Raw genomic sequence first — 24,185 nt, 5'->3', positions numbered from 1 at the left:
AGTTTTGCTGCTGACTCTAGTTTCATGCAAAATCAGTAATAATTGAGAGTTTCTATAAATTCTTGGTCCATAGATCAGGTCCAAATGCCTCCAGAAGAGGCATTTGTAAGAATTTAGCTTGATCTTCTGTATTAAGAGAACAGAACATTCTATTCAGTAACCTTGTGTTGAATATAGTTTCACAGGTGGGTTTTTTTCCAGTAAGATACCTGCCACTGCAGACATCAGAAGAACTCACCACTTGCCTTGAAAATCTGTTACCAGGTAAAAGCATTTACTCTTAAAAACTGCAGTCCCATCTCTAAGCTGAATTGTTATGTATTCAGTTCCAACCACTAATTCTTGTTATGCCACTTCCTAACATTGGTGAAATACAAAAATCAAGCATCCAAAAACTTCCTGCAGACCAGAAGCAGCTAAGACTCCTTCTTAAGCAAAACCACCATTACTATTAAGTTTCATGAAATAAGGACTATAAGGAAATTACACTTTCCAGCTTTTGTGAAACTTGACAAGATCCATGATCCTTCAAATGAAATATTACAAACTGTCCAAACTGTCAATTTTATGAACCTTAGCATTAGCCAAATGATAAAGATCATTTTGTTTATGTCAAATCCTGTGAAAGAAAGCCTATATAACTCTTTGTGATTATCTTTATATCTATTATTCAATTCCACCCTATCTATTCTCATTCTGGAGTCATCAAACAGGAGTGGGAAAAAAAAAAAAGGCAGAAGTGGAATAAAACTTAGTTCATTGAACGAATCCAAAGAACTAAACTACACAGATAGCACTGTGTAAAAACCTCACAAGTCAAAATTAATACTTTGAAAATATTACTTTGAAGAAAAAACTACATTAAAATTATTACATTTTGAAAGGTATGAAAACATGAGATTTAAACAATCTACAGATGTTTTACAACATATTTTTGTAGCAATGTGCATATATTCCCTTCTAAGAACAAAATAAAAGAACTGCAGAAAAAACCAGTGTAAAATCTATATTTTTTTACCTAAACAATACATTCCCTATGGATGAGAGGCCAGTCAAGCAAAGGCATGCATGTCCCAGCTGGGAAATGCAGCTCCATCCCAAAAAGTTTGCACACACTCTTACTAAAATTGTGTGCAATTTTAGTAGATTTAGATTTAATATCTTTCAGTAGTGGAGACCAAGGGAAGGCTGTTCAATAATGAAGAGATTCATCACACATAAGAGCAATCTCTGAGGTACTCCAGTTGAGTGAGGCTTCTCGATAAGCAGACAGCTTCAGAAAGTAATGCAATCACTTGGGATTTCAACAATTCAGTAACCAGTTCCAGGGCTGGCTGTGCTAATAAGTTACACTTCTCAGATGTTTAGATGAATCTGGGACTTGAAAACAATGAATGGTTTACATGTGTAATCAAGAGAAGTGTAAAGAACCGTGAAAAATCTGAAGTTACATAATTAGAGTTGTTTGCTTTAACAGGCAGTAATAGTAGTAATCAAGGAAAGGAAATAATTTTATCATATGACTTCAAGTAGAGTTCCTATGACTGATGATTATCAAACTAACATAAATAATAGCAGTAACTACATAGAGACTAATAGCCTAAAACTAACTATCTTTAAGACAAACATTTCAATTAATGGCTTTGTATTTCTTACCTGTAGATTCTTTTGAGGTTTCTTTCAATTGACAAGCACTCAGAGTAGCAAAGAGTATTTTCTCAGAAACAGGTCTCTTGGATGACAGAAAAGGGGGATTAGATAAATCTAGGCTATTTTGGGGTATGTAGTGAGGAGATTCAATAAAGAGGAAAAAAAGACTGACTTCATAAAAATAATTCTCTTCCTTTTTTCATTGTCTTGCCTAAAGTGTTAGCGAATGCTTGCTGATCATTAACCGGAATATGGTGCAGACATATTTTCATGAGCTGATCAAAGTAAATCATATTGTCTTGAATTTACTTGTGCTATGATCCTAATAATTCAGAAAAGGAGTTCAAATAGCAGCGTAATTCAGGGTGGTGGAGACAAGACAGAAATCACTGCAAGCTCAACGACCTTGATGTAGACATTTGGGTTGGTGAGTGCGTGTGCTGAACAGGGAACACATACACATAAAATAAGATACCTTAGAGGTAGGAAGTACATTAGTACTATTTTCTTTCTGAAAAGAGTTATTTTCCCTTAAAGAAATAAAAAAGTGAATAAAACACGCTGTGATCTGTTCTCCATTCTTTATAATCTGAAATCCAAGAATTATGCATTATATGATTTAGGGTAAAACCACTGCTGGTAAAAATTGTTCTACTTATTTGAATTTAGCTCACTTGTGATCCTGCAATGGGTCTGAAGCAGCACGTTTTAAAATAAGGACCAAGCCTGTAGTACTTGTGCGTCTCAAAATGACACACAGGACTCTGCTATGCTACTGCTAAAGTACCTCTATGACCAACTATTAAATGACCTTATGCCTGTCTTTAAGCGGGGGGAAAAATGAGAGTTATAAGAGAATATTTGGACTAATGGGCTGGCCAATAGATCCCAATGCCAAGATTATGATCCCTCACTTTTAGGCCACTTCAACCACTGCAGTCGCATAACTTCAATTTAATGCCTAAGGTCTGTCTATTCCAGCTACTGTTTCTTTTGTTTTTTTGGCCCATGCTTTTTAATTGGTGGTAAAACAGTGTCAAAAGCAATACTTTGCTTTGTCTCATTCCAACTTGCCACTGGTGTACAAAAGAGAGGATTCTGCAGGAGCACATGCTAATTCAACTCTTCCCAGTTCTTGCTAGGAAAAGGAATCTCTCCATCCTTAGCTGATTTACTCATCTGATAACTATCTGATCAGCTCTCAATGATTCTTGGTACAACCAGGCTACGACACCAAACAGGAGGCAGAAAAAGGACAGAAAAGGGAAAAAAACGGTTGATTGAATGGAGATCAAGGGGAGAGAGCTGAAAACTTAATGGGACAATCCCCCACACAGGCATAAGTGGAAACTCCTAGGGGCCAGGGAAAACAGGGAGCTCGGCTTTCAAAACAGGGAAGATTGTGAAGGAAAAACAAGTGACTTTTCCCCCACGATGAATGAAACAGAGAACTCACAAGAGTTGAGCAGCAGCCCCAAAGGGCCTGGTTTTGATGCAGTGGGACAGGCAGTTTGATCTGCGCTTGACAGTGAACAGTAACCCATTCCACACAAAATTACTCTGCTTCAGTAAGAGGGATTCACCTCACATTTCCTATAGCCTAAAGGTTACAGCAGTTTTGCAGGAAATATTTATTTAAGCTTCCTCAGGCAGCAGAGAAAATTAAGCACAGGTCTCAAGTATCTACAGGAAATAGAGTATGCAATGACTTATTAAGTAAAGCAAGACACTGTCAATCTCACGTCCTTTTCTATATTTAACATAACGCCCAAATCAGTCAACAAGCTTGAAAATGTCCACTTCACCAACTAACTTGTAAACCTTGCCAGCGCTAAACACTGCTCTGGTTAATACTTACATGATTTATGCAATTCTACATACACATGAAAAGGAAGCTATGGGCAACATTGGATTAAAATTCAGAGCAATTGTTCTGTGTCATATCCAAATTTACTCATCCTCAACATTACGAAGGGAATCTAAATTTATTATGGCTATAAATTCAGCATTTCAAGGACCTTGACTTGACTAGGATGAATCCAGGACAAAATCCCACTCAAAATGCCCACTAAAGAGGTTGCCATTTGGATCTTAAATGTACAATATTGCATCACCTATCCCTAAAGAAGTTGAGTGTGATGAACTCGTGCATTTGCCAGAAGAAAAGGTAATGACTAGTTTCCTTTTTATTAGGATCTCATATCTTTATCCAAAAGACTCTCACTGAAATTCTCTCAGGAGTTATGTATTTGAGCACACAGTACTACAAATCCTCTACAGTAATGATAAGTCAGTTTGAATGGAATTACTGAGATTAAATAGTATAGACAGTGAATGAATTCAGCATAAAGCCCAGAAAAGTCTTAAAATAATATACAGAGTTCTTCAGTGTTTTTTTAACTGGTTACAGTGTCTTGGGCTCTTGAGACCACAAGCTCTGCCTAAAAAGGAGACATCAGAATAAGAAATCAAATACTTTGAAAGCCCTAAAATAAAATTTTCTAGGTCAAAATAGTTTTAGGGACAGTGAATAACAGCATGCTATTAGTTATGGGAATCTTATCTGGTATGATCTGCTCTGGAACACAACAGTAAGAAGTGAAAAAATATTTTCAAAGATTTCAGTAATGGAGGTTCAAACCACAAACCTCTAGGCACAAAGAGGCACTGGGTGTTGAATTAGGCTTCAAATGTTTCTTTAAAGGTATCCTTACAATTCCCTCTCTAATTATTATGTTACACAACAACTACAAAGCTTTACAGAAGCAGCAAGGTCTGTGGTAACAGCATTCCTACAGTCTTGAAGAAAATGAACGTTATACAGCAAAGTGACAGAAATGCTGTGCTGGTACTTAAGAGTTACTGAGATTGCATTTCTGGCAAACATTCAGGGCAATGGTGTATCAAGTTGACTGAATTAATGTTTTACTAACGACTTGAACTTAAACAAGCTAAAATCCTTCTTCAGGAAGAGGAAAAAAAATTTGTCTTTCCAAAGAGCTTCCTAAGGGCTTACCAATAAATTAAATCCTTTCTAGTACTAAAATCAAAAACGAATTAGTTAAATATGTAAAAGAAAGATTAACTGAAGGGAATGCTAGAGAAAACAAGCCACACTATACCAATCTAAGAAATCCTCATCTAGGCCAAACCCAAACAAAAATCAACCCAGGTCAAATTAATTAACTTACTCTAACAAGATTTTCACTTTGCTTGTATAATTTCTGGCTCTTAACTTTATAGAATCATTTAAGAAAAGACTTCTAAGATCATCAAGTCCAACCATTAACCCACCACTGCCAAATCCACCACTAAACCGTGTCCCCAACTTCTACATCCATATATCTTTTAAATACCTCCAGAGATGGGAATTCAACCACTTCCCTGGACAGCCTGTTCCAATGCCTTCTCCCAGCTGCTTATAGAATATGTCATCTGCCTTTTCATCCTGGTTGGGTGCTCCATAACAGACTCCCACCACGACATTTGCCTTGTCGGCCTTCCCCTGATTCTTATTCATAAACACTCTACCCTATTGTCACCATTGTTAAGCCCTGGACAACCAAAACACACCCTAACCTACTTTGACGCCAATTATAAAGAACAGATCATATAATTTCAGGGAAAATTTGAACAGCATCCAAACAAAATTTGGGCTTATGAAATAAAACTAACGTCTTCATTTTTCTAGAAAAAACAAAGAGGTTGATGAGGTAAGAATGGTCCTTATATTACAAGCCTTATATCCAGCAAGGTAAACAGAAGCTTACAACATTGACAGTATTGTAAATAAAGATGCACAAATTGTAAAACTTTGATGACAATGTATGCCATAATTTTATTTTCTCCATTTTTAATTTAACTTGATTCTTAGTGTATTTCCACATTTATCTTATGTTTTTTCAGAGGTATTTATCCCTCTTTGTATAAGTATCAACCTAATTTTTTGAAAAGTCCAGAAACTTCCTGCATACATTTTATTTACTGCTCACACACTTTGTGGGAACTCTAGGGGACTCTACATAGTTAACTCACCAGTGAAGTGATAAAAGCTAAACTTACTCTGAGGTCTATTTAGAATCCCTCGAGTAAAACGAGTTGGGAAATTAAACAAACTTAGCTGCTGTGAGCAGGGTTTCTTGACAGCAGCCAGTGTTCCTTCTCTAGAGCCCTTTAGAATATCCAAATCAAAAATATTTGCAACCGACTACCAAGATAATTTCACAAGCTTATTATGGCTCACTTTAGGAATTAGTGTCTTTCTGCAGGTTCTCATGTCACTGGCAATCAGTGTTACTGCTGAGAGTTCTCAATTCTTCTACTTAAGCCTAGTGTGTCTCCTTAATCCTTTTAATTCTTGCATTTTGACCTAATTTTACTGCTCATTGTCATGCTTCTTTTGCTGATATCTGGGCCCATATTCTATATCGTAAGAATATAAAAGCTAAATTGGGGATTATTTTTAAGTAAAAAGCCTGTTAAGTACTTATAGGTCTACCTTGAGCATTATCTTCCTTGCCTCTCATCTGACCAGGTCAAATGAAATCAATGGCACTATTCAGCTCAGTAAAGCAAGCGTGATTCAGCTCCAAGTGCTTAACGGGTAAACTTTGTTGTGACTACACTGTTCTTTAAAAGTGTGATTACTCAGCAAGTGATCTCAGCTGGAAACTCAAAAAATATCTATCAACAGGTGACGGCGTTTGAGACATTTCCCTTCTATCCAACCAGCCCGACAGTCAAGGTGCTCATTCTACAGGGAAGGCAAGACTATTGGCCCTGACTCAAAGAGAATTGGAATGGAATCAAAATCTCCCTGCTCTAAACCCTGATCTAAACCACCAGCCTAAGGGTTAATCTGGAATGCATTGCTCCTAATTGGCCTGTTCAAGCCGTTTTATTCTGCGGAACATTGCAGGCATTAGCAGCAAAGGAGAAATAAAGGGGAAAAAGAGAGGAGGAACAGACACAAAAGAATGAGACAGAATTTTTTGGCCCCTTCGTAACAATACTTAGTTGTAAATGGATCAGCTGAGTCCAGGCTATGTTCCAAAGAGTAACTAAGAACTCATATTCTTGGGCACCAGTAAACAAAAAAATAACACAAAACAGGCTAGAATATAAGTGAGGGCACATTAGAAGGAATATGGGTTGAAAACCCTTGAAATGAAGGAAGGAACTGCATCTGAGACTTCCACGTTTGGAAAAAGTGCTCTAACTTCTGTCTAAAAGGCAATTAAAACCACAATTGCCTCTCCTTTTCTAACCCAAGGCAGTACCTAAACTCATTGCTTCAAGTATACTGCTTTGCTTTTGTTAAAAAATGATCAATAATCCAGGGTGAGGGGCAGAGGAAATCTTTGCTTTTGTATAAAATCACCATTTGAACCCAAATAATTAAAACCAAACAAAAATTCTCTTGCCAAATCAAACAGCTATCTTTATTCCTCACAAAAAAAAAATAAAAATCACGTTTCAGTTCAACGAAGTAGACCTTTTCTATGCATTTATTTGGAGGATAAGGTGATATTCAAGTTAGAAATGGAAAATTCAATAATTTCCCCATTTCAGTCTAAAATGCCATGACAAAGAGACCAATATAAGTGGTATAGAAGACAATGAAAGTCTTTGCACTGAGATTAGTAAGGCTTGTACTAAACTTCCTATACGCCCCATATAAGCACCTCTTACTCCTGTATTCTTTCACAAATACTATGCTGTAACCTTGCAGCCACATTCACAACAATATCCCCATGAACTAATTTTTTATTTATAGTAAGGTTTATTTATATATTTATTTTTTTATAACCTGTAGTGTCAAACTAACTATTTAAATCCCTTGGTAATACTTAAAGCAAGAAGTGTGACATGTGGAAAAACGTTTGGGCACCAACCTAAAGTGTATGTAAACAGAAGCAACAAGCCTAACAGACTAGAATTCAATACAGTACTTGGCAAATGATGGCAAATGTACTGCCAGCATGTGATGCCCTCATTTTTAAGCCAAAGATAAATGTAGTTTCTTGGCAAGACTGGTGTGCTCAAATGCCATATGCGAGCTCAAGCAAGGATGCTGCAAATAATTGCCAATGATATTTCACCAGTCTGCTTCTTTATGGACTATCAGATATTCAGTCCGAAATGTCTGTTCCCACATTATTATTATAGCTCACCCAGGAAAACACATCAGTATTTTTGCTTTGAAAAGCAGCACTGAAACCTTTTTAGTTTAATAATTAAACTCAGGCATGTAATATTATTCTCTCACAAATAAATAAAGCATACAAGAACGGTGAAATTCATAAAAAAATATTTTTTTTAGCAAAATGAAGGATGACAGATAAAATAATTGTATTTCACAAACTTAATGGAGCGTTTTCTCTAAGCAGTGAAACAGTGATTCTTCAATTAACAAAATTTCTTGCATAAATGTATTTGGGAAAAGTCTACGAAGTTGTCCCAGAAAATAGGTTTAAAGGCAACAAATTCAGGGAATTGTTTTGAAAGATTTTTGGTTCAGTGAGGATTTAACCAAATGTTAGTACAGGAAAATGCAGTGCTGTGTTAAGGCATTTAGGGATCTGTAATGAAAAGTTTAAATAAGATTTAACTAATGATGTAAATCACCAGTTTTAGTGAGCCTTGGCTTTGCGATGCTTTGGCTTTAAGTCAAAAAAGCTTCCCAAAGAGCCTGAAATAAAACAATTCTTGTTCCCCTAGTGATCCTCACATTCCTAAAACAGCCATGAGAATCTGTTATTTCTTTCCCTTTGAAACCATTGTACCCTTGAGGCACGGTAGTGCAAGATACCGCTTGGCAGTCCTAAAGAAACAGTTTGGAGGACTCCACTTAAGCACTGAGCAGAGAAAGAAGTTAGGTAAGGGAGGGACAGATTACAGTTCAAATTAAGGCTGAACAGGAAATGGATTTTTCCCTTGCACAATCTTGGTTTTTTTTTTCCGAATGCTCCAGATCCAAAAGGCCCAAAGCAGGGTAATCTCATTTTTTTACTCAGAACAGGAAAACTTAATGGAACTGACTAATAAAAAAATTATTAGGATGACACTAGCCTCTTGCAACAAAAAATACTGAGGTTCAAAACAAGAACCTCTTCCATGGGTGCTGCAATCCTGGTTGACAGCTTCTCAAACTTCAGAAGACAGACAGGGCAGGAGGAAGAACAAACAAGGCAAACTACTGCAATGAGAGCACTAAAGGAACAAGCAGGTCAAGAACGTCTTCTTTTAAAAATACTTGGGAGCAGACCACTTTTTACAAGAGATAAACATTCCTTTACTGACTTTACATGAACCGATCTTGAACATTTCAGAGTTATCTACAAAACCTAACTGGATAAAAAATTTCTCTTATGTGAATCAAAAAAGAATAAAACAATAGTCCTTTACAGAGAAATTGCTTTCTAACTGGCATTCAGCACACCGCTGAAGTAGTACTGCTACCCCAGAACCGATACCTGTTGCTGGGCCAGGAATGTATTTGACTTTGATACTACCTCTGGAGGCATGGAGTTTGTGCTGGGGTTTGAGTTTAGTGCCAGCTTTGGGGTATGTTTGTTTTACTCTACACAATCAGCAGAATCTGGCAAAAAATTTGCCTTAAACCAGTTCAACCAGTTTCAGATTGTTTGAAGCAGCACATTTCATGAGAAAATACCTTCTACAGATTGGATAGGTGGGCATTAGATCCATATTCTTATTCAATCATTATGACTTACTGCAGTGACATTAAGAAATCTCAGACAAACAGAGAAAATAACGAGTAGGTAAACAATATACTTCAGTTTTAACTGTACGTTTTCAGTGCACAGTTCATGTAAGGAGTAGAAAAGCCTCAGACCACTCACAAGGGATGTAGTGTGAAATTGTAGCGTGCAGTTTTCTGAAACAGGCACAAGAGCTCAACACACTGGAGCTAACTTCTCTATCAACTTTCATTCCATAAGGATTAGTGCCATTTTGCATAGTTAAAGCACCAACTCTATGTGTATATTTGGCAGTGCCATACATACACAATTTTCTCGAGCTTCCAGACTTGCTGCAGACACTGCACCTTCCATTAAAATTATCAGATATAATTTACTATATGAGTTTGTTTTTCACTAAAGGCTCAGGGATTTTCAACTGGATATTTTCTTCAATCTATTGAGTCTTTCAATGATGTGCCAACTTACATACCAGAAATATGTCCAGGAGTTCAACTATCAGTCTGGATTTGCATTTTTTTACCTTCCCATGGGGAAAAATCCTCCTTGCCCTGCCTTCTGGTAGCATTCATTTCTTTATTAATTATTGAATTAAGAATTTAATAATGTAAACATCAGGATTCATCACCGTCACATGTTTGCTCTTGCTAAGAAGAGTTTTTTCTCCACCTTCTTAATGGAATGTAGAGACCACTCTTGAGGTGTCTCAACTGAGACTATTTCACAACCTTTGTGAAAAATAAAATTTCATACTTTCTCCATGGTTTTGCTAAAATGGACTCATAACACTTTTTCAGTAAACACGTTTTCAGTATCAACAGGTGTACATATACTTATTTTAAGACCAAAATTTAAAACAAAGTGGAAAGTAAATTAATATCGACTAAAGTAGTTTCTTTCAAAACATCACACAGCTAACTCGGGAGCATCCAATATACTCCACTGTCTTCTTGTTCTCAGTATAACAGAAATGCATGGTCTCACACACTTTATAGTAGATCATCATTTATCCTCAGCTAAATCCCTATATATGAAGCATAAAACCACTTTCTACCTTTAAAGAACTTTCGTGCTAATAAATAGCCAAATTGTGTTCAATTTATTCTACTTTTGAATTACTCTTATAAGAAATGTCATTTAAAGCCACAAAAGCCTTACAGCCATACATTTGCAGGCAATTGATGCTGACCATAGGACTCTTTCAGAGCTTTAAAACTCAACCAGTTCTTTCTGGTGAAACCTCTAATTTTGATTTGAATACAGAAGGCCTATGCTCTCACTTGTGAATTACAGTCCCGAGGGCTTTCTTTCCTTTAAGTGGCCTTCCTTTCTCTTCATATTGATCCCGTTTCTGTCCTCTTTAGTTATAATCAGAAAGTTTATCATGAGGCAGCCATAATGCCTGAGCTAGTCTTCATTTGTCTATACTGCAGTTTTCTCCTCTGGCCACCAAGCAACCAACCTTGTACTGATACCCTATTTCATGCTTTCAGATCCTAGGTCACGATTTGGTATGCAGCATGGCACTCACTCCCACCGTGAGAAATGGAGCAGGCAAGGGGCCAAGAGCTGGCAGAGTGCTGACTTGGCTCTTCTCACCTCATTTACCCACCTGGTCTGCTGTTGCTCTAACTTGCTCACCAGAAATGCTACCACATGTTAGACAATAAACAAAATTCCAGATCCACAACAAAATTCATACCAGAGCAGTTTGATGACTCCTTGTACTTGTTCTCCAGGCAATTGCCTGAGATAACAGACTCAGGCCACAATCAAGACTATCATCATTTAAGAGGCTCACAAAAAGCCTTCTGCATTTGTTTTTTTAAGTCATGGTACAATGAGTAGGGCAGATCAACCATCAAAAGATGGAGCTAGGAAAAGTCATGCTCTTTTTCTCCTAGTTGCAGTTCACAGACCATGAACAAATATATTACAAGACATGTAGAAAAGTATTTTGCAGGCAACACTATAGGTATGGGGCAAAATCAACTTTCTGAGGCATGTCGTGAAGAGATCAGAAATTGGTGTTGTATGTTTCTCTCACTGAGGCATGAAAGCAGCGGAAGATATAAAATACCTGGAGCACAATATGTGCCTTATTTTAGGGGTTTTTACTTATCTGAAATAGCATTAGCTGAATTACATGAACACATATTCATTCATTGAATCACTTTTTGAAATCCTTTTTGATTTGAACTGGATCACTTATAGACTGTCACACGATTCAGCTTAAGTGAAGTCCCACTTATTTAATTTATAGTATTAGGCATTGTATGGTAGCACAAACCTGTTACTACTGCAAAATTCCTGATACGGGAGACGAAAGTCTGAAGTGTGCCTTTCTACAGTAAGTGTTGATCACCTGTGCTGCATCTTTCACTCAGCTTTTGTGTGTAGTCTCTTAGTATGATCTGGCTTAAAATCAAAAAAACTAAACAATAGTCTTGGTACCACTGAAAGTCTGCCAAAATATACTTGAGCTGCAAAACACTGGCTTTGATGTCTTTATGAGGAGGGTGGGAATATAGCTGGATTAAATTGCTATATTTTCACCTGTTACAGATTCTGAAGACACTGTTAAGAAATTTGAGTTATTTCAGACAGACAACTACTAATGTTTTGTTCACAACTTCATCAACTTTAAACGCAGCTTTACCATCTTCTGTTAAGCAGAAAATCAGAAATACTCTGAAATGCAACACAGCTCATTTTTCACTGTGTCAACGAATGGCCTCAGGAAAGAAAAGACCATCTTCCCATCTAGCTAAGTAGACTGTAAGACAGTAATGTTGTAAGTTCCAAAGGCTCTAAAAAATCAGCAAGCATCTTGTTATCATAATGATTCTTTGTATTATGAAAAACAGCATTGTGTTACAATTGACAGGCTGTTACAGGTCTGCTAAATAGAAGCAGATGTGGCAGGTAAGCTTTTCAATGAAAGAAAAATTCTTGGTATAGAGTTGGAATATATTAAGTGTGATTTGCTTTAGCTACATATTTGCCACTATGAAGTGTTAAATAGAATGGAGAAAAGTCCCACAAATTTTGGGTTGTCAAGGGGCAACTCAGTTTTAAGAACGGATGTTAAACAGCCTCTTGAGAGCAAACTGTCTTCAGCATTAATTAGTCCCATCACATGAAACCTCAAAAGATCTCAAGGTTCATGAGTATGTGTTCACCTACTAGAAGAACAACTTAAAAGTCATGAACAATGTCACTGTGTGGTGACATTTGTTATAAGAAAGTGATGGTAACACTATGAAAATATAGCATCCCGTGTTCCATTATCTTTACTTAGCTTTAAATTTCTCTAATCTATATCTCAGTTAAAAGAAAACATTTATGGAAAATAAGTCAAGTGTTACAAACTCTTATCCCACTACTTGGTCTCTGATGTCGCAAAGATTTGCAAAGACATTTTCAAAAGTCTCTAGAGGAATATACTGTCTCTTCTATGTCCAGCACAATGGAGAGGTGAACATGTTTCAATATCCCACTCCCAGCAATGGTAGATGGTGACAAAACTGTTCAATCTGTGACAGACAGGACAAATCCCTGTTCACTGATCTTAAAACCCCTAATTGGCTGTGCTTCTTGTGAAGCAGTAACACAAGCTGAGTAACGCAGGCTGACAATAAGCTAATTAGAAGCTTTTTTTCCTAAGAAGTATATTATTAAATTAACTAATAAAATTCACTATCAATTCCTCATAGAGCTATGTATCACATATTAAGAAAGTATTAAAGTAACATAATCTAGCCACAAGTTACCACACACAGGAATATCTATATTTAGGATTATCCGCCTCAAGTACAGACTTTGGATGGAAAAAAAGCCTGTTAATGTATTTGGTTTACCCTTTAAACTGTTCTTTTTGCTTTAAAAACAAACAATCTACATATTTTTTCCTCAAATGAGTACATGCCAGTATTCTCACTTTTATATTTCCTTTTGCATCTGCCACAATCCCACAAAACAATATTAGTCAGGAGAATTCACATCAGTCCCCTGACAAAAATCTGTGTCAAGCCATTGAGGATTTTGTTAAGTAGGTAGAATAAAGACTTGAACTCTACACAACAGGTACATTAAGGTTTTCATACGAATAGTCTTATAGCTGAAACCTTTAAAAAGGTAGACAACAATAACAACAAATCAAAATTTAGAAAGTTTCTCAAGATAAAGACTTAGCAGAATTTACGTGTAAAGAGCCTGGACAGGGAATACTAAAGTAAAACTACAGAAAGCCCTGGTATCTAAGTAGACTTACAGAATTTCACTTTCTTGCTAGAGTAGGTTGAGATTTTTTTCATTAGATGCAATTACCATTTCATCAACTCCTTTCTTTTTAATCACCAGAAATAGTTCAAAATACACGAAAGGCATGACAAAAATCATATTCCAGGAGGTTACATAGACTTCCTTCAATTAAATTCAGTGTTCTTCAACTCCCAAAAAATACTTAAACTCTTTGTCTTTAAAAAAACAACAAAACCACAGATCTTAGGAGTACTCACCACCATCTTCAACGATGAAATGAAAAATGTCACTGGTGGCATTGTCACCCCCTCGTAAAACATAGCATATCTTCATATCATCTATATCAGCTGGAAAGAGTCAGGAAAAATAGATTTTATTTAAAATGCTGAAGGTAGAAAACTGTTTTTATAGAAAAACTTGACATGTATTAAACAGTTTAGCTTCAACAAGAGAGAGGTTGGGGTACTCCAGCAGAACTGAGGAATTCCACAATTAACAGTGTTGAAGTTTTACAGATATCATTCACTCTCCCTTTCATTACTTCCCCCTCTCCAGTGCCCTCTTTCTTTTAACCTGTATTTACAAAAAGAATTGAAGGGGAATTTACAAACATGGGTTCAACAGTCAGAACTACTTCAAATTTTTAGTCATTTCTTTTCTTAAACAGAAGTGTATCTCCACTATAATATTGATTCTGTCATTCTTCAAGCTAAAAAGTACTGTAGAGGACATTTACAGGGATTGATTGTTTTAATAAACAGATGCAATTAAAGTAAACAGGCAAGACTTCAGTAAGAAAAAAATGTGATGTACAATTTTGAATCATCAATTGCAATAAAGTATGAAAAAGGTAAACAAATATTTATTAATATTGTGTTTTCTGGTTTCCTTGAATACTGATGAGAAACCTACAACATGTAAAAAACTAATTTTTGTCACTTTCTTTGAAAGACTGCTCTTGGTAAAAAATTCGTGTCTGGTACCTTTTTCAAGAAAAAGAGTTAGAAATTAATAGTGTTTAAGTGCACCTTAAGTACCATCCAAGTTCTCTTCTGATGTCAGGGTGGATGCATGAGTAAAAAGAAGCCAAAACCACTTTTGTTAAAGCTTAACAAAATCTTCAGTTCCAAAAGTAACCAGACATCTTCTACGGCAAACAAGAGCGCTATCAGCAAATATATGTAACTGAAGAATCTCTTCCATAAATGTTTGAAAGTTAAAGATCAAAAATTCATGGGGCTGTCAAGAGGATGCAAATACCTCTTCATGCCAGTGGAGCAAATAAACCTTTCATCCTGCAAATACACAAGTACTCAGCTCTGCTCATGTGGGTAGCCTTATCAAAATCCATCATTCCAGCATATATAAAGATAAATACTTGAATCAGTGTTTGCAAGCCCAGGACTCATAAGAAAAAAAGCTACTTGTCATCCAAATATCTTAATTTTGCCAGAATAATTGCAAAGGAATGACTTGTTTTCTCTTCATTAAGAACATGTTCAGGGTCACTTGAGCATATATCAAAACTTGTCTAGTTGTAAGCGCAATTAATTTCTGTGTAACTACAGTGACTGCTAAAAATTAATTTTATGTTGGAATTCTCTAACATAATTCTGAAATATATCCAACATAATTTTCTATTTCAAAAATATAATTATCTCCACTAGCATAAGACAGAAAGCTGTGTGCTAAACAATTGCTCTTCCCTCTCTTTCAGTTACAGGCAATCTGAAAAACCAGACTGCTCCTGCTACTTGCACACAATGAATCTTGTTTCATCAATGTTACCTTACTCAGTGTGGTCAGGCTGCCTATTCATACAACCACAGGCACAAATCCAAGAAATGGGAGTGTGAGGTGGTAGAGTATTAGGATGGACTTCACAAACTACTGAGCAGCTTTCAAAATTTATCTGCATGAGACCCTGAACAGTCTCATCTGACTTCAAAGTTGTCCCAGTTTTGAGTAGGGGTTGGACCAAATGACATCCAGAGGTCCCTTCCAACATAAATTGGAAGACTCTGATCAAGTTTTACAACCCCATAAGAACCCATACATGTTGATGAAACTCGAATTATTCAGCATTTTGAAAGAGGTGGCCCATGGCAGGATGAAAGGCCTAAAAAGAGGAAAAATCAAAACATAAAAAGAAAGTATATAAGAGCAGGTCCAATAGTCAATACAGAGGCTTCCCAAAGTCAGTTGCAAAATCTGCACTTACACAGGGATTATTAAGAATATGACAAAAGAGGGTCTTGTTTGCTTCTGCCCTGAACATTAGATAATTATTTGTCTCAGTATAGCATAAGCACGAAAGTTGCATAAATTCACTACTCTGGATTTGAAAGCGTGAAATGTTTGCATGTTAATGGTAGTGGGCCACAAGGTGAGGAACAACAGTGAACTACACACAGAGTTGTGTTTCATATTACTTCTCCAAACTGTAGCATCCTAAGTTCAGTCAAGAATTTTTGTTTCCCTGCCACTCACATCCTCTCTCATACCCAAAGCAGCTACAGACAACAGGGCATATGAGGAAAAACAAAAGGAAAGGAAAAGATTGTGCCCTTTAATCCATGACTTTTGCTCCCACATTATTCTACGATTTCCTGAAAGGTCTGTCTCCCTGTCCTCAGAAGATCCCTTATGTAAGCTTGATGATATTTCTACCTTCCATGCAGCCTTTACAGGCACCTCTTCTCCCTCAAGTGCTTTCATAAGACATTTTCATGTTTGGTTCATAAAATACAAACCATTATAAAAAGCATTCAGGAAGCTGAGAAGATACCACAGAAATAACACAGATGCTCAGGAGATATTTGCTTACAGGTGTCAGAGGACAAAATTGTTCAAGAAATGGGTATTTCTTAAAAACATTCTTCAATCCAACACAAATTAAGAGTGCTTGTGCCAGTAATTTCAGGGAACCTGTGAAGTTACATCGCTTTCTGGGGATTCGCACTAGCTTTAAAACCAATTTTTCCTAAGGGCTGCATGCTTCTTACCCAGCTTAGGCAACCCTAGGATATTAAGATAGCCTGCATGAAGACCAGTTAGCATGCCACATGGTTGGACTGACAATTCAAAGCCAAGTAATAACTTCATTTTAGTCATCAGCCAAATGTACACCTGGCCACATGGTACAAGAGAGAATGGAATATATACCTCTCCCGAGTGCTCCTCCCCCCCAAAAAAACCAAAAGGGATATCACTGTGCTATGCAGTGGTCTGCTTTCAAGGAACACCTGTATAATAATTCTACATTCTTCAATGTAAAAGGAAACACACTTTAAAAAGTGATAATCTGTTTATTTGCTTACTTCCTTTCTCTTCTGTTTCTCACTTACTCTGGCAATACTCTCAATATTACTCACAGTTCACTACTGAAGCCTTACACTTAAGGAGCTGTGCTGGTTCCCAAAGCTTCTTGGACATTGTTCGATTCCTTCTCATCCTTTTTTTGGCAGTAACACTGCAAAACTTAGGACAATCCAGCCATTTGAAAGTTCATCAGGACTGTTTGAAAGATCTGGTACATTGCTACAGCCAAGACTGTAACCAGTATGGGTTCTGTGAAATAAAATACAGCCAACTGCAGGTGTTCATCTCAAGCCTTACTACCTACACAGCTCAGCCTGGCTGGGCCCCTTTAACTTTGAGTCTCCATGCTGTTGTGCTGTCTGCTTATTCCACAGCTGCAGAAGGCTGCAAAAAACCTCATTTCATTGTTAATTAACCAGCCTTTAACTGATTGAGAAGTACCTGGAAAATTCTCTGGAGAATAGCTAATGCTCCCATTTCAATTGAAATTACTTCACGGCCTTGTGTTGAGGCTTTATTTCAGAACATATGGCACATGTGGGTTTTGCCTTATTTATAAAACCTAATATTTTAGTTCCATGTAAAAAGTAAGTACCACTGACATAATTTAAAAACATTTACATTACCTTTTAATTTACCATAAACACTTTGTGGATAAGATTTGTGTAATTAAGGCAACAATTGTACTCATAATATATTATTTCCCCATTGGTTAGGAAAGTATTTTGCTTTTACAGTTAAGTGTACTCAGACTGTATAGTGACTGATACTCTAGCCATGGTATGACCATTAGTTAATAATAGCTTGGCCACTCCTATAGCATTTTGTAAATAAAACTGATTAAAGAAAGCACTGTCTCTAAAGATGTGCAGTCCAATTCTGCTAACAAAAATTCTATCACTGATAGAAACTCCAAATCACAGTTATCTGGACTAAGCTCTTCAAAGCAAAGAAGTGTTTATTCAGCAGACCCCATTTCCTGTTTATAGCTGTCACAGATGCAATAAATAATAAACAGACATAAAAAGTAAAGAAGCCATTATAAATAAGCTCACTATTGGACAATTTCTCCCATCAATTATTATAGAGTTTATAATGAAAAAGAATGTTTCCAGTGATCAAATGAAAGCATGAAGTATTGTAATACCTTGGGTGAACTGGCTGATGCTATGGTTGCCTTTCCCTAGGTGGATCAGGAAGCCATGGCGTGGACCCTCTGTGATTCTGATCTTAAGAGTAACATGCAAACTGTCCCTGTCTTCCACTTTGAGCACCTTGTTGGTAATAAGAAACCCGATGTGGCCTGTGGCCAGGATACGAAGAGTCTGAGCACCCTTATTTATTACAACCTGAGGCACACTGTTGTCCACAGCCATTATTCGAATCTTCATAGTCTGAGGCTTCCTTGTTTCAAACACAGTGTTGGGGAAGACATAGAAATCAGTATGAGTGCCATCAGTAACAGTGAAAGAGAAACTATCCTCAACTGATTCTGTGCCATCATGTTTGTAGCTGATTAGATTTTCATTTAGATCTTGTTTAGTGAAGGTGGTGACTGGTTTGGAGTTATTGAACATGATCTGACCATGAACTGGTATTTGAGTGATGATAAATTTCAGCAATGCATCAGGTGTATCTCTGTCTTCTGCAGTCAGTTCAAATGGGGTTATCAGTTTGTATTCATTTTCACTCACTACCAGATTATGGATTGTGACAACAGGTTTCTTATTGTCCACATCACTTATGGAAATTCTGAAAGTACGAAACACAGGGTTATAGCCATCAGTCACCTCAAACTCAAAGCTGTCCATTTTCACCTCATCTTCTGAAGTGTGAATGTAATAGACTTTATTGCCTGCTAATAGGAGTTGAGTAAAAGTGGAGATGGGTACCCCAGGCTGATCTGTGCATTCAAGATGACCACGAACAGGTGCTCTGGTAATAGTGAAAACTAAGTTCTCATCTGGACTATTCAGGTCACTGGTGCTGAGCAAATCAGTAGTAAGGGTTACCTTCCCTCCTTCCTTCAAAGAAACTCCTTTGCTGATTACATCTGGGAAGACAATATCAATGCTACCTATTGTCACATAAAAGTAGCGGTCAATGAGAGGATTTATTCCATCCGTCACATCAAACTTGATAAGATCACGAACTCCTTGTCGGCCAAAATGCATATATCGAATCAAGTTTCTATCCACTTCATCTTGGGTGAAGTTCATTCCCAGGGTGATATTCTCAACTCCACCTGAAGGCTTTATTCTCTGCAAGAGGCCTTGTCCTGGCCCATATCTTATAATATATGTCAAGGTTTTGTCTTCAGAATCAAGATCAGTAGCCTTCAATATTTTGTTATTAATAGTTCTAGTTTCCCCTATTTCAATCTCCAAACCATCATTGATGGCCATTCTGGGTGTCTCATCATCTACAGGAATAACCATGATGGATACTGTTTTCCTAATGGTATGTTTACCATCTGTGAGTTTCACCTGAAAACTGTCCGCCTTTGTCTCAGAGTCATCATGTTCATAGAGTATGTTGGAGCTCTCTGTTATCTGATCCAAGGTGAAGCTCTCCACAAGGACAGTTCCATTGACCAGCTGGTTCACAATGTGGCCGTGCCTGGGAACGCCAGTGATTGTGAATGTTAACTCATCAGCAGGGACGTCTGCATCAACTGCATTGAGGATGGGGGTATCAATAACCAGGCTCATGCCTTCCATCACAACAAACTCTCGCACAAAGATTTCAGGCTCTTCATCATTGATGGGCATAATAACAATGGGGAAAAACTGCCTCTGGGAAAAGTTAATGCCATCAGAACAGCGGAAAGCAAATCTGTCTTCAACAGGCTCTACACCTTTATGTATACTTTGGACATAAAAAATATGCCCTTGACGGAGGTCTTTCAAGGTAAAAGCACTTATAGCTACCCCTGCCCTAGATTTTTCAGACCCTGGGGCAGGAGAGATGTTCTCTACATATCCAGATGTGGGCTGAGCAACAATTGTGCAGAGTATATCATCACTTGGAGTATCCACATCTTCAGCCCTGAGGTAAGCAGAAGTAATGACCCGTTTGTCACCTTCTGTTACCATGAACTGCTCCCCCACAAAAATCTCTGGGGCTTGACTGTCGACAGGAAGAATGGTCACCACAACTGAAACTCCCTGAACAACATTGCCCCTGATGCTCCACTTCTCAGACAGGTCGGATAAGGTAAGGTTGAAGGCATCTTCCTTGGGCAGAAGGCCTATTTCGCCACCAGTGTGCGCATATACCACAGCACCATCCAGCAGATCTCTCTGGGAAAATCTCTCTGCAGGCACTCCTTGAACCAGGATGCTCCCATGCTGAGGAGGATCCTCTACAATGAAGGTTAACATTAAGTCGTCTGTATCCTCATCGGTACCTTGAATCACATTAGCAGTGATTTCAGCAGCACCATTCTCCAGTACATCTAGGTAGGAACCAAGGGTGCCCGGGGGCAATCGAAGTGTAGGAACCTCATCATCAACTGGGTGCACATTCATTTTCAGTGTGATGGGCACAAAATGAACCCCATCACTCACATCAAGCCTGCAGGTATCACTGTTGGTCTCAGCTCCACTGTGCACATACACCACCCTCCCTTGTCTGATATCCTCCAGGCCAAAGACACCTCCTGGAACCAGACTGTACCCAGAAAGCTGCAACTGGCCATATCGAGGAACCTGGGTCAAGATAAATCTCAGATGGGCAAGTTCTGTGTCCGTGTCACTAGCATCCAGCTCAGTTGGACGAAGGACATGGCTGCCTCCCTCAGGCAAAGTGAAGCCAGTATTAGTGATTTCAGGAGGCTGGTTATCCACAGGCTGCAGGTAGATGGTGAATGTCCCCTTGGCTGCATTGCCAGCCGCATCTTGCACTAGATACTGAAACTGAATCAAATGAGGAGCCACCCCCAGCTCTTCCTGTGGGGGGCGGTACGAGATCTTGTGGTGATTGATCTGGGCTTGGGTGAAGTGAGTAACTTCTACAGAGTGATCCTCAGTCAGTACAAGGGATCCAAGGCGAGCTCCATGTACATCAGGAGGGTGGTTGGTGTCAGTGTCAGTGGGGGGCTGTGTTACTGTGTAGCGAAGTTCACGGTCCCCTGAATCCTGATCTGTGTAACACAAGTGCTTCCTCCGCAGGGGGGTCACCTGCTGTTCTGCAACTATTAAATGCAGGCTGCTGCTACTATGCAGCTCTGGTGCTAATCTGTCAACGGGATGTACCCGGATCACAAAAGTCTGTGGCCCTGAGCGGTTGGGTGGGTCATTGTCATCCTGAACTCTAAAGACAAACTGGTCCAACACAACCCCAGGGCCAGGGCTGTGAGCCCCAAAGTGTTGGTAATAGAGACGCCCTTCTACAATGTCCTGTTGCAGCCACTCTCTCACTGGCTTTTCATAGATGAGGGAGCTCCCTGCTAAAGCTGGCATTCTCCTCCAAGAAAAGCCCTCATCTTCTTCCTCCTCTTCCCAGCCAGGAGGCGGTTGTGCTTGACGAAGGAGGAGCTGCCCAGCAGTTGGGCCAGACTCCACTATGAAGAGCAGGATGGCATCCTGCGAGTCAATGTCAGTGGCACTAAGAGCACGGGTGGTGATGGGCACTGTTTCACCCTCAGCCATGGCAAGCCCAGTGTTAGCATTAAGTAGGGGTGGCTGGTCATCAATGGGCACCAGGGTAATGGGGAAAAGGAACTCAACGCGATGGCGAGAGGCACCGTCTTCCAACCGCAGCACCAGGTTGTCACTGAGTGGAGACTCACTGCCATCATGCTGGTAAATAACCCAGCCTGCTGCCAGCTCAGCCACGGTGAAATGTTTACGGGGGGCAGCAGATCCTGGTGTGTCCTCCAGGAGAGTGAGGTGGCCATGCCTCAGCCCTGCCACCACGCTCACCTGCACCTGCTCAAGGTCATCCTCGTCACTGATCACCAGGTTAGGGCTGGGACCTGGGCCTGAGAGAGGCCGCGACTGACCCTCATAGAGCACAAGGCCAGTGTTGCGGGTCACCACGGGTGCCAGGGTGTTCATTGGCTTCACCACAATCACAAAGGCAAAGGGCTCTGAGGCGGCACCCTCTGGGTCCAATACCTCCAGCTCAAGCTCGAAAAGCCGCTCTCGATCTGAGTCCTCCATGGGCGGCTGGTAGGCAATGCGCAGCTCCCTCACGTCCCGCTGGCTGAAGGAGGTGACGGGCAAGCTCCGGTCGTCTGTACTGACCATGTGGCCCTGGCCAGGGCCAAAGGGAGAGGTGATGTTGAAGAGCAGCAGGTCTGGTGGTGACTCAGCATCCTCAGCTGACAGCATGTCAGGTGTGAGGGCCGTGAGGACAAACTGGTCCACCTCCATCATTAGCATGGCCAAGAAGCTGGGTTTGGGGGCCACATTCTCAGTCCCGGCCCGGATCCGCACGAGCACCTGGAAGTACTCGCGCTTCAGCAGTGCCCCGCCGCCCGCCGCCTCCCGCAGCTCCGCCACCAGTGGCAACAGGTCACGATTCGGGGACCCGCCGGCTGCCGTGTGCCGGTAACGCAGCCCCAGGCGCAGGAACTCCTCGCAGTCCCACATCGAGGAAGGCACCGGGACGCCCCCCGCCGCCTCCCCGCCCGCGCTCACGGCCGCCGGGGGGTAGTTGAGGATTTCTCCGTAGCGGGGCAGCCCGGCCAGCAGCGGCAGCAGCCCCACCCGGCAGCGCTGCCGGCCCGGCTCGAAGGCAAACTCCAGGCTGCGGGCGTCCAGCGGGTTGCTGGTGCCCCGCAGGCGCTCCACAATGAGGGGCAGGTTGCGGGTGACGATCTCCAGCTGGGTGAAGAGCACCTCCACCTCCAGCACCAGGGGCAGCACCAGGGAGCGGCTCGGCGAGTCGTAGCGCAGCTGCAGGCGGACGCGGTCCCGCGCGGGGCTGCGGCCGCCCAGGTGCGAGTACTGCACCTCGCGGGCGCCGAAGTCGCAGGGGAAGCGCCGGGGGCTCAGGTGGCCCGGGCGCTGCCACAGCGGGTCCTCGTCCAGCACGGTGAGGTGGCACCGGTCACCCGGCTGCACCTGCAGCACCAGGTCCCGCGCGGGGTCCAGCCAGGCGGAGCGGCCCAGGGGCACCCGCAGCCCGCGGTTGGCCACCACCACGGGGTCCGCCTCCGGCGACCACGGCGAGGAGACCGCGGCGCTGCTCCCTGGCGGTGGCTCCGGCGCCCCAGCCCAGGCGCAGCCGGCCAACAGCAGCAGCGGCGGCAGCAAGCCGACCAGCAGCCGCCGCGGCGCGGCGGGGAAAGTTTGCATCGTCCTTGCCGGCAGAGCGAAGCGCCGGGAGCCTCCGGCAGCGGCCAAGTCGTAGCGCCGGTCCTGCCGCCGGCGCGGCCCGCCCAGCCCGATCGCCCCGCGCTCACGCCGCGCTCTGCGAGCGACGCCCCCTCTCCGGAGGGGAGCCCCGCGAACCAGCGAGCCCCGCCCTGCGCCACCGGGCGGCCAATGGGCACCCGCAGGGGGCGAGGCCGCCGTGCGCGATTGGGCGGAGCGGTGTGTCAATCATGCAAGTTACGGGGAGGAACGCGCCTTCCCCGCCCTCCTTCCCGCTGCCGCCCGGCAGGTTGCGGAGGACAAGGCGGCGGGAGAGCCGAACCCTGGCCGTGCGGGAGCCGGGGGGCGGCGGGCACGGATCACCCTGCCGGCAGCCGCCACAGGAAGGGCGCTGCGGCCTCCACCCGGAGCCCTCGTGTCGGGGAGAGGGCGGTGCTGCTGGCCCGCACCGGAGGAGCGCACCTCCGCCGGCCCCGGGAGCAGCGGGAGCGGCACCGCCGCCCCCTCTCCTGCACTGAGTTTGGGGCACAACTAGAGGGGGTTGTCCTCTCATCCCTGCGGGGAAGGACTTGGGGTTTCCCTTCTTCTTGGCGGCAAGAGCGGGGCTGCCCGGGAGCCGAGCCTGGATAAAGGGGCAGCGGGAAGGGTGCCCGAGGGAAAACGGGGTGTGCACGGCAGGAGGGGAAGCGCCCGGGGCTGCCGCCGGGGCGGCGTGGAGCCCTTCCCGACCGCACCGCCGCTCCGTGCGCCGGGAAGGGAATGGATAAGTATCCCCGGGGCAAAACACTTCAGTTGATATCCAGTTTCACTCCTCGGAGGTGGCTGGTCACAGCGGCGGGTGAATTAAAGCTTCGCGGTATATCTGCCACCTTGTGCCTGCAGTTAAAAGCGCATTAATAAGAAC

General features: G+C 41.5%; 1 protein-coding gene across 1 annotated transcript in view; it reads right to left on the bottom strand.

Annotated features, from left to right (window-relative positions):
- Positions 1–23,263, bottom strand: part of FREM2 (FRAS1 related extracellular matrix protein 2) — a 125,619-nt gene extending 102,356 nt beyond the window's left edge. The window contains exons 1-2 of the mRNA XM_027647472.1: positions 18,106–23,263; positions 13,895–13,984 (exon numbers count right to left, since the gene is read on the bottom strand). Coding sequence (XP_027503273.1) covers positions 13,895–13,984; positions 18,106–23,263 — 5,248 coding nt within the window. The remainder of the gene's footprint in view (positions 1–13,894; positions 13,985–18,105) is intronic.
- Between the last annotated feature and the right edge of the window lie 922 nt (positions 23,264–24,185).

Source organism: Corapipo altera, unplaced genomic scaffold (genome assembly GCF_003945725.1).
Source record: "Corapipo altera isolate COAL_440 unplaced genomic scaffold, ASM394572v1 0, whole genome shotgun sequence".
Lineage (NCBI taxonomy): Eukaryota > Metazoa > Chordata > Aves > Passeriformes > Pipridae > Corapipo > Corapipo altera.
The sequence above is the reverse complement of the archived record's forward strand: the minus strand, read 5'-3'. Positions and strand labels throughout refer to the sequence as shown.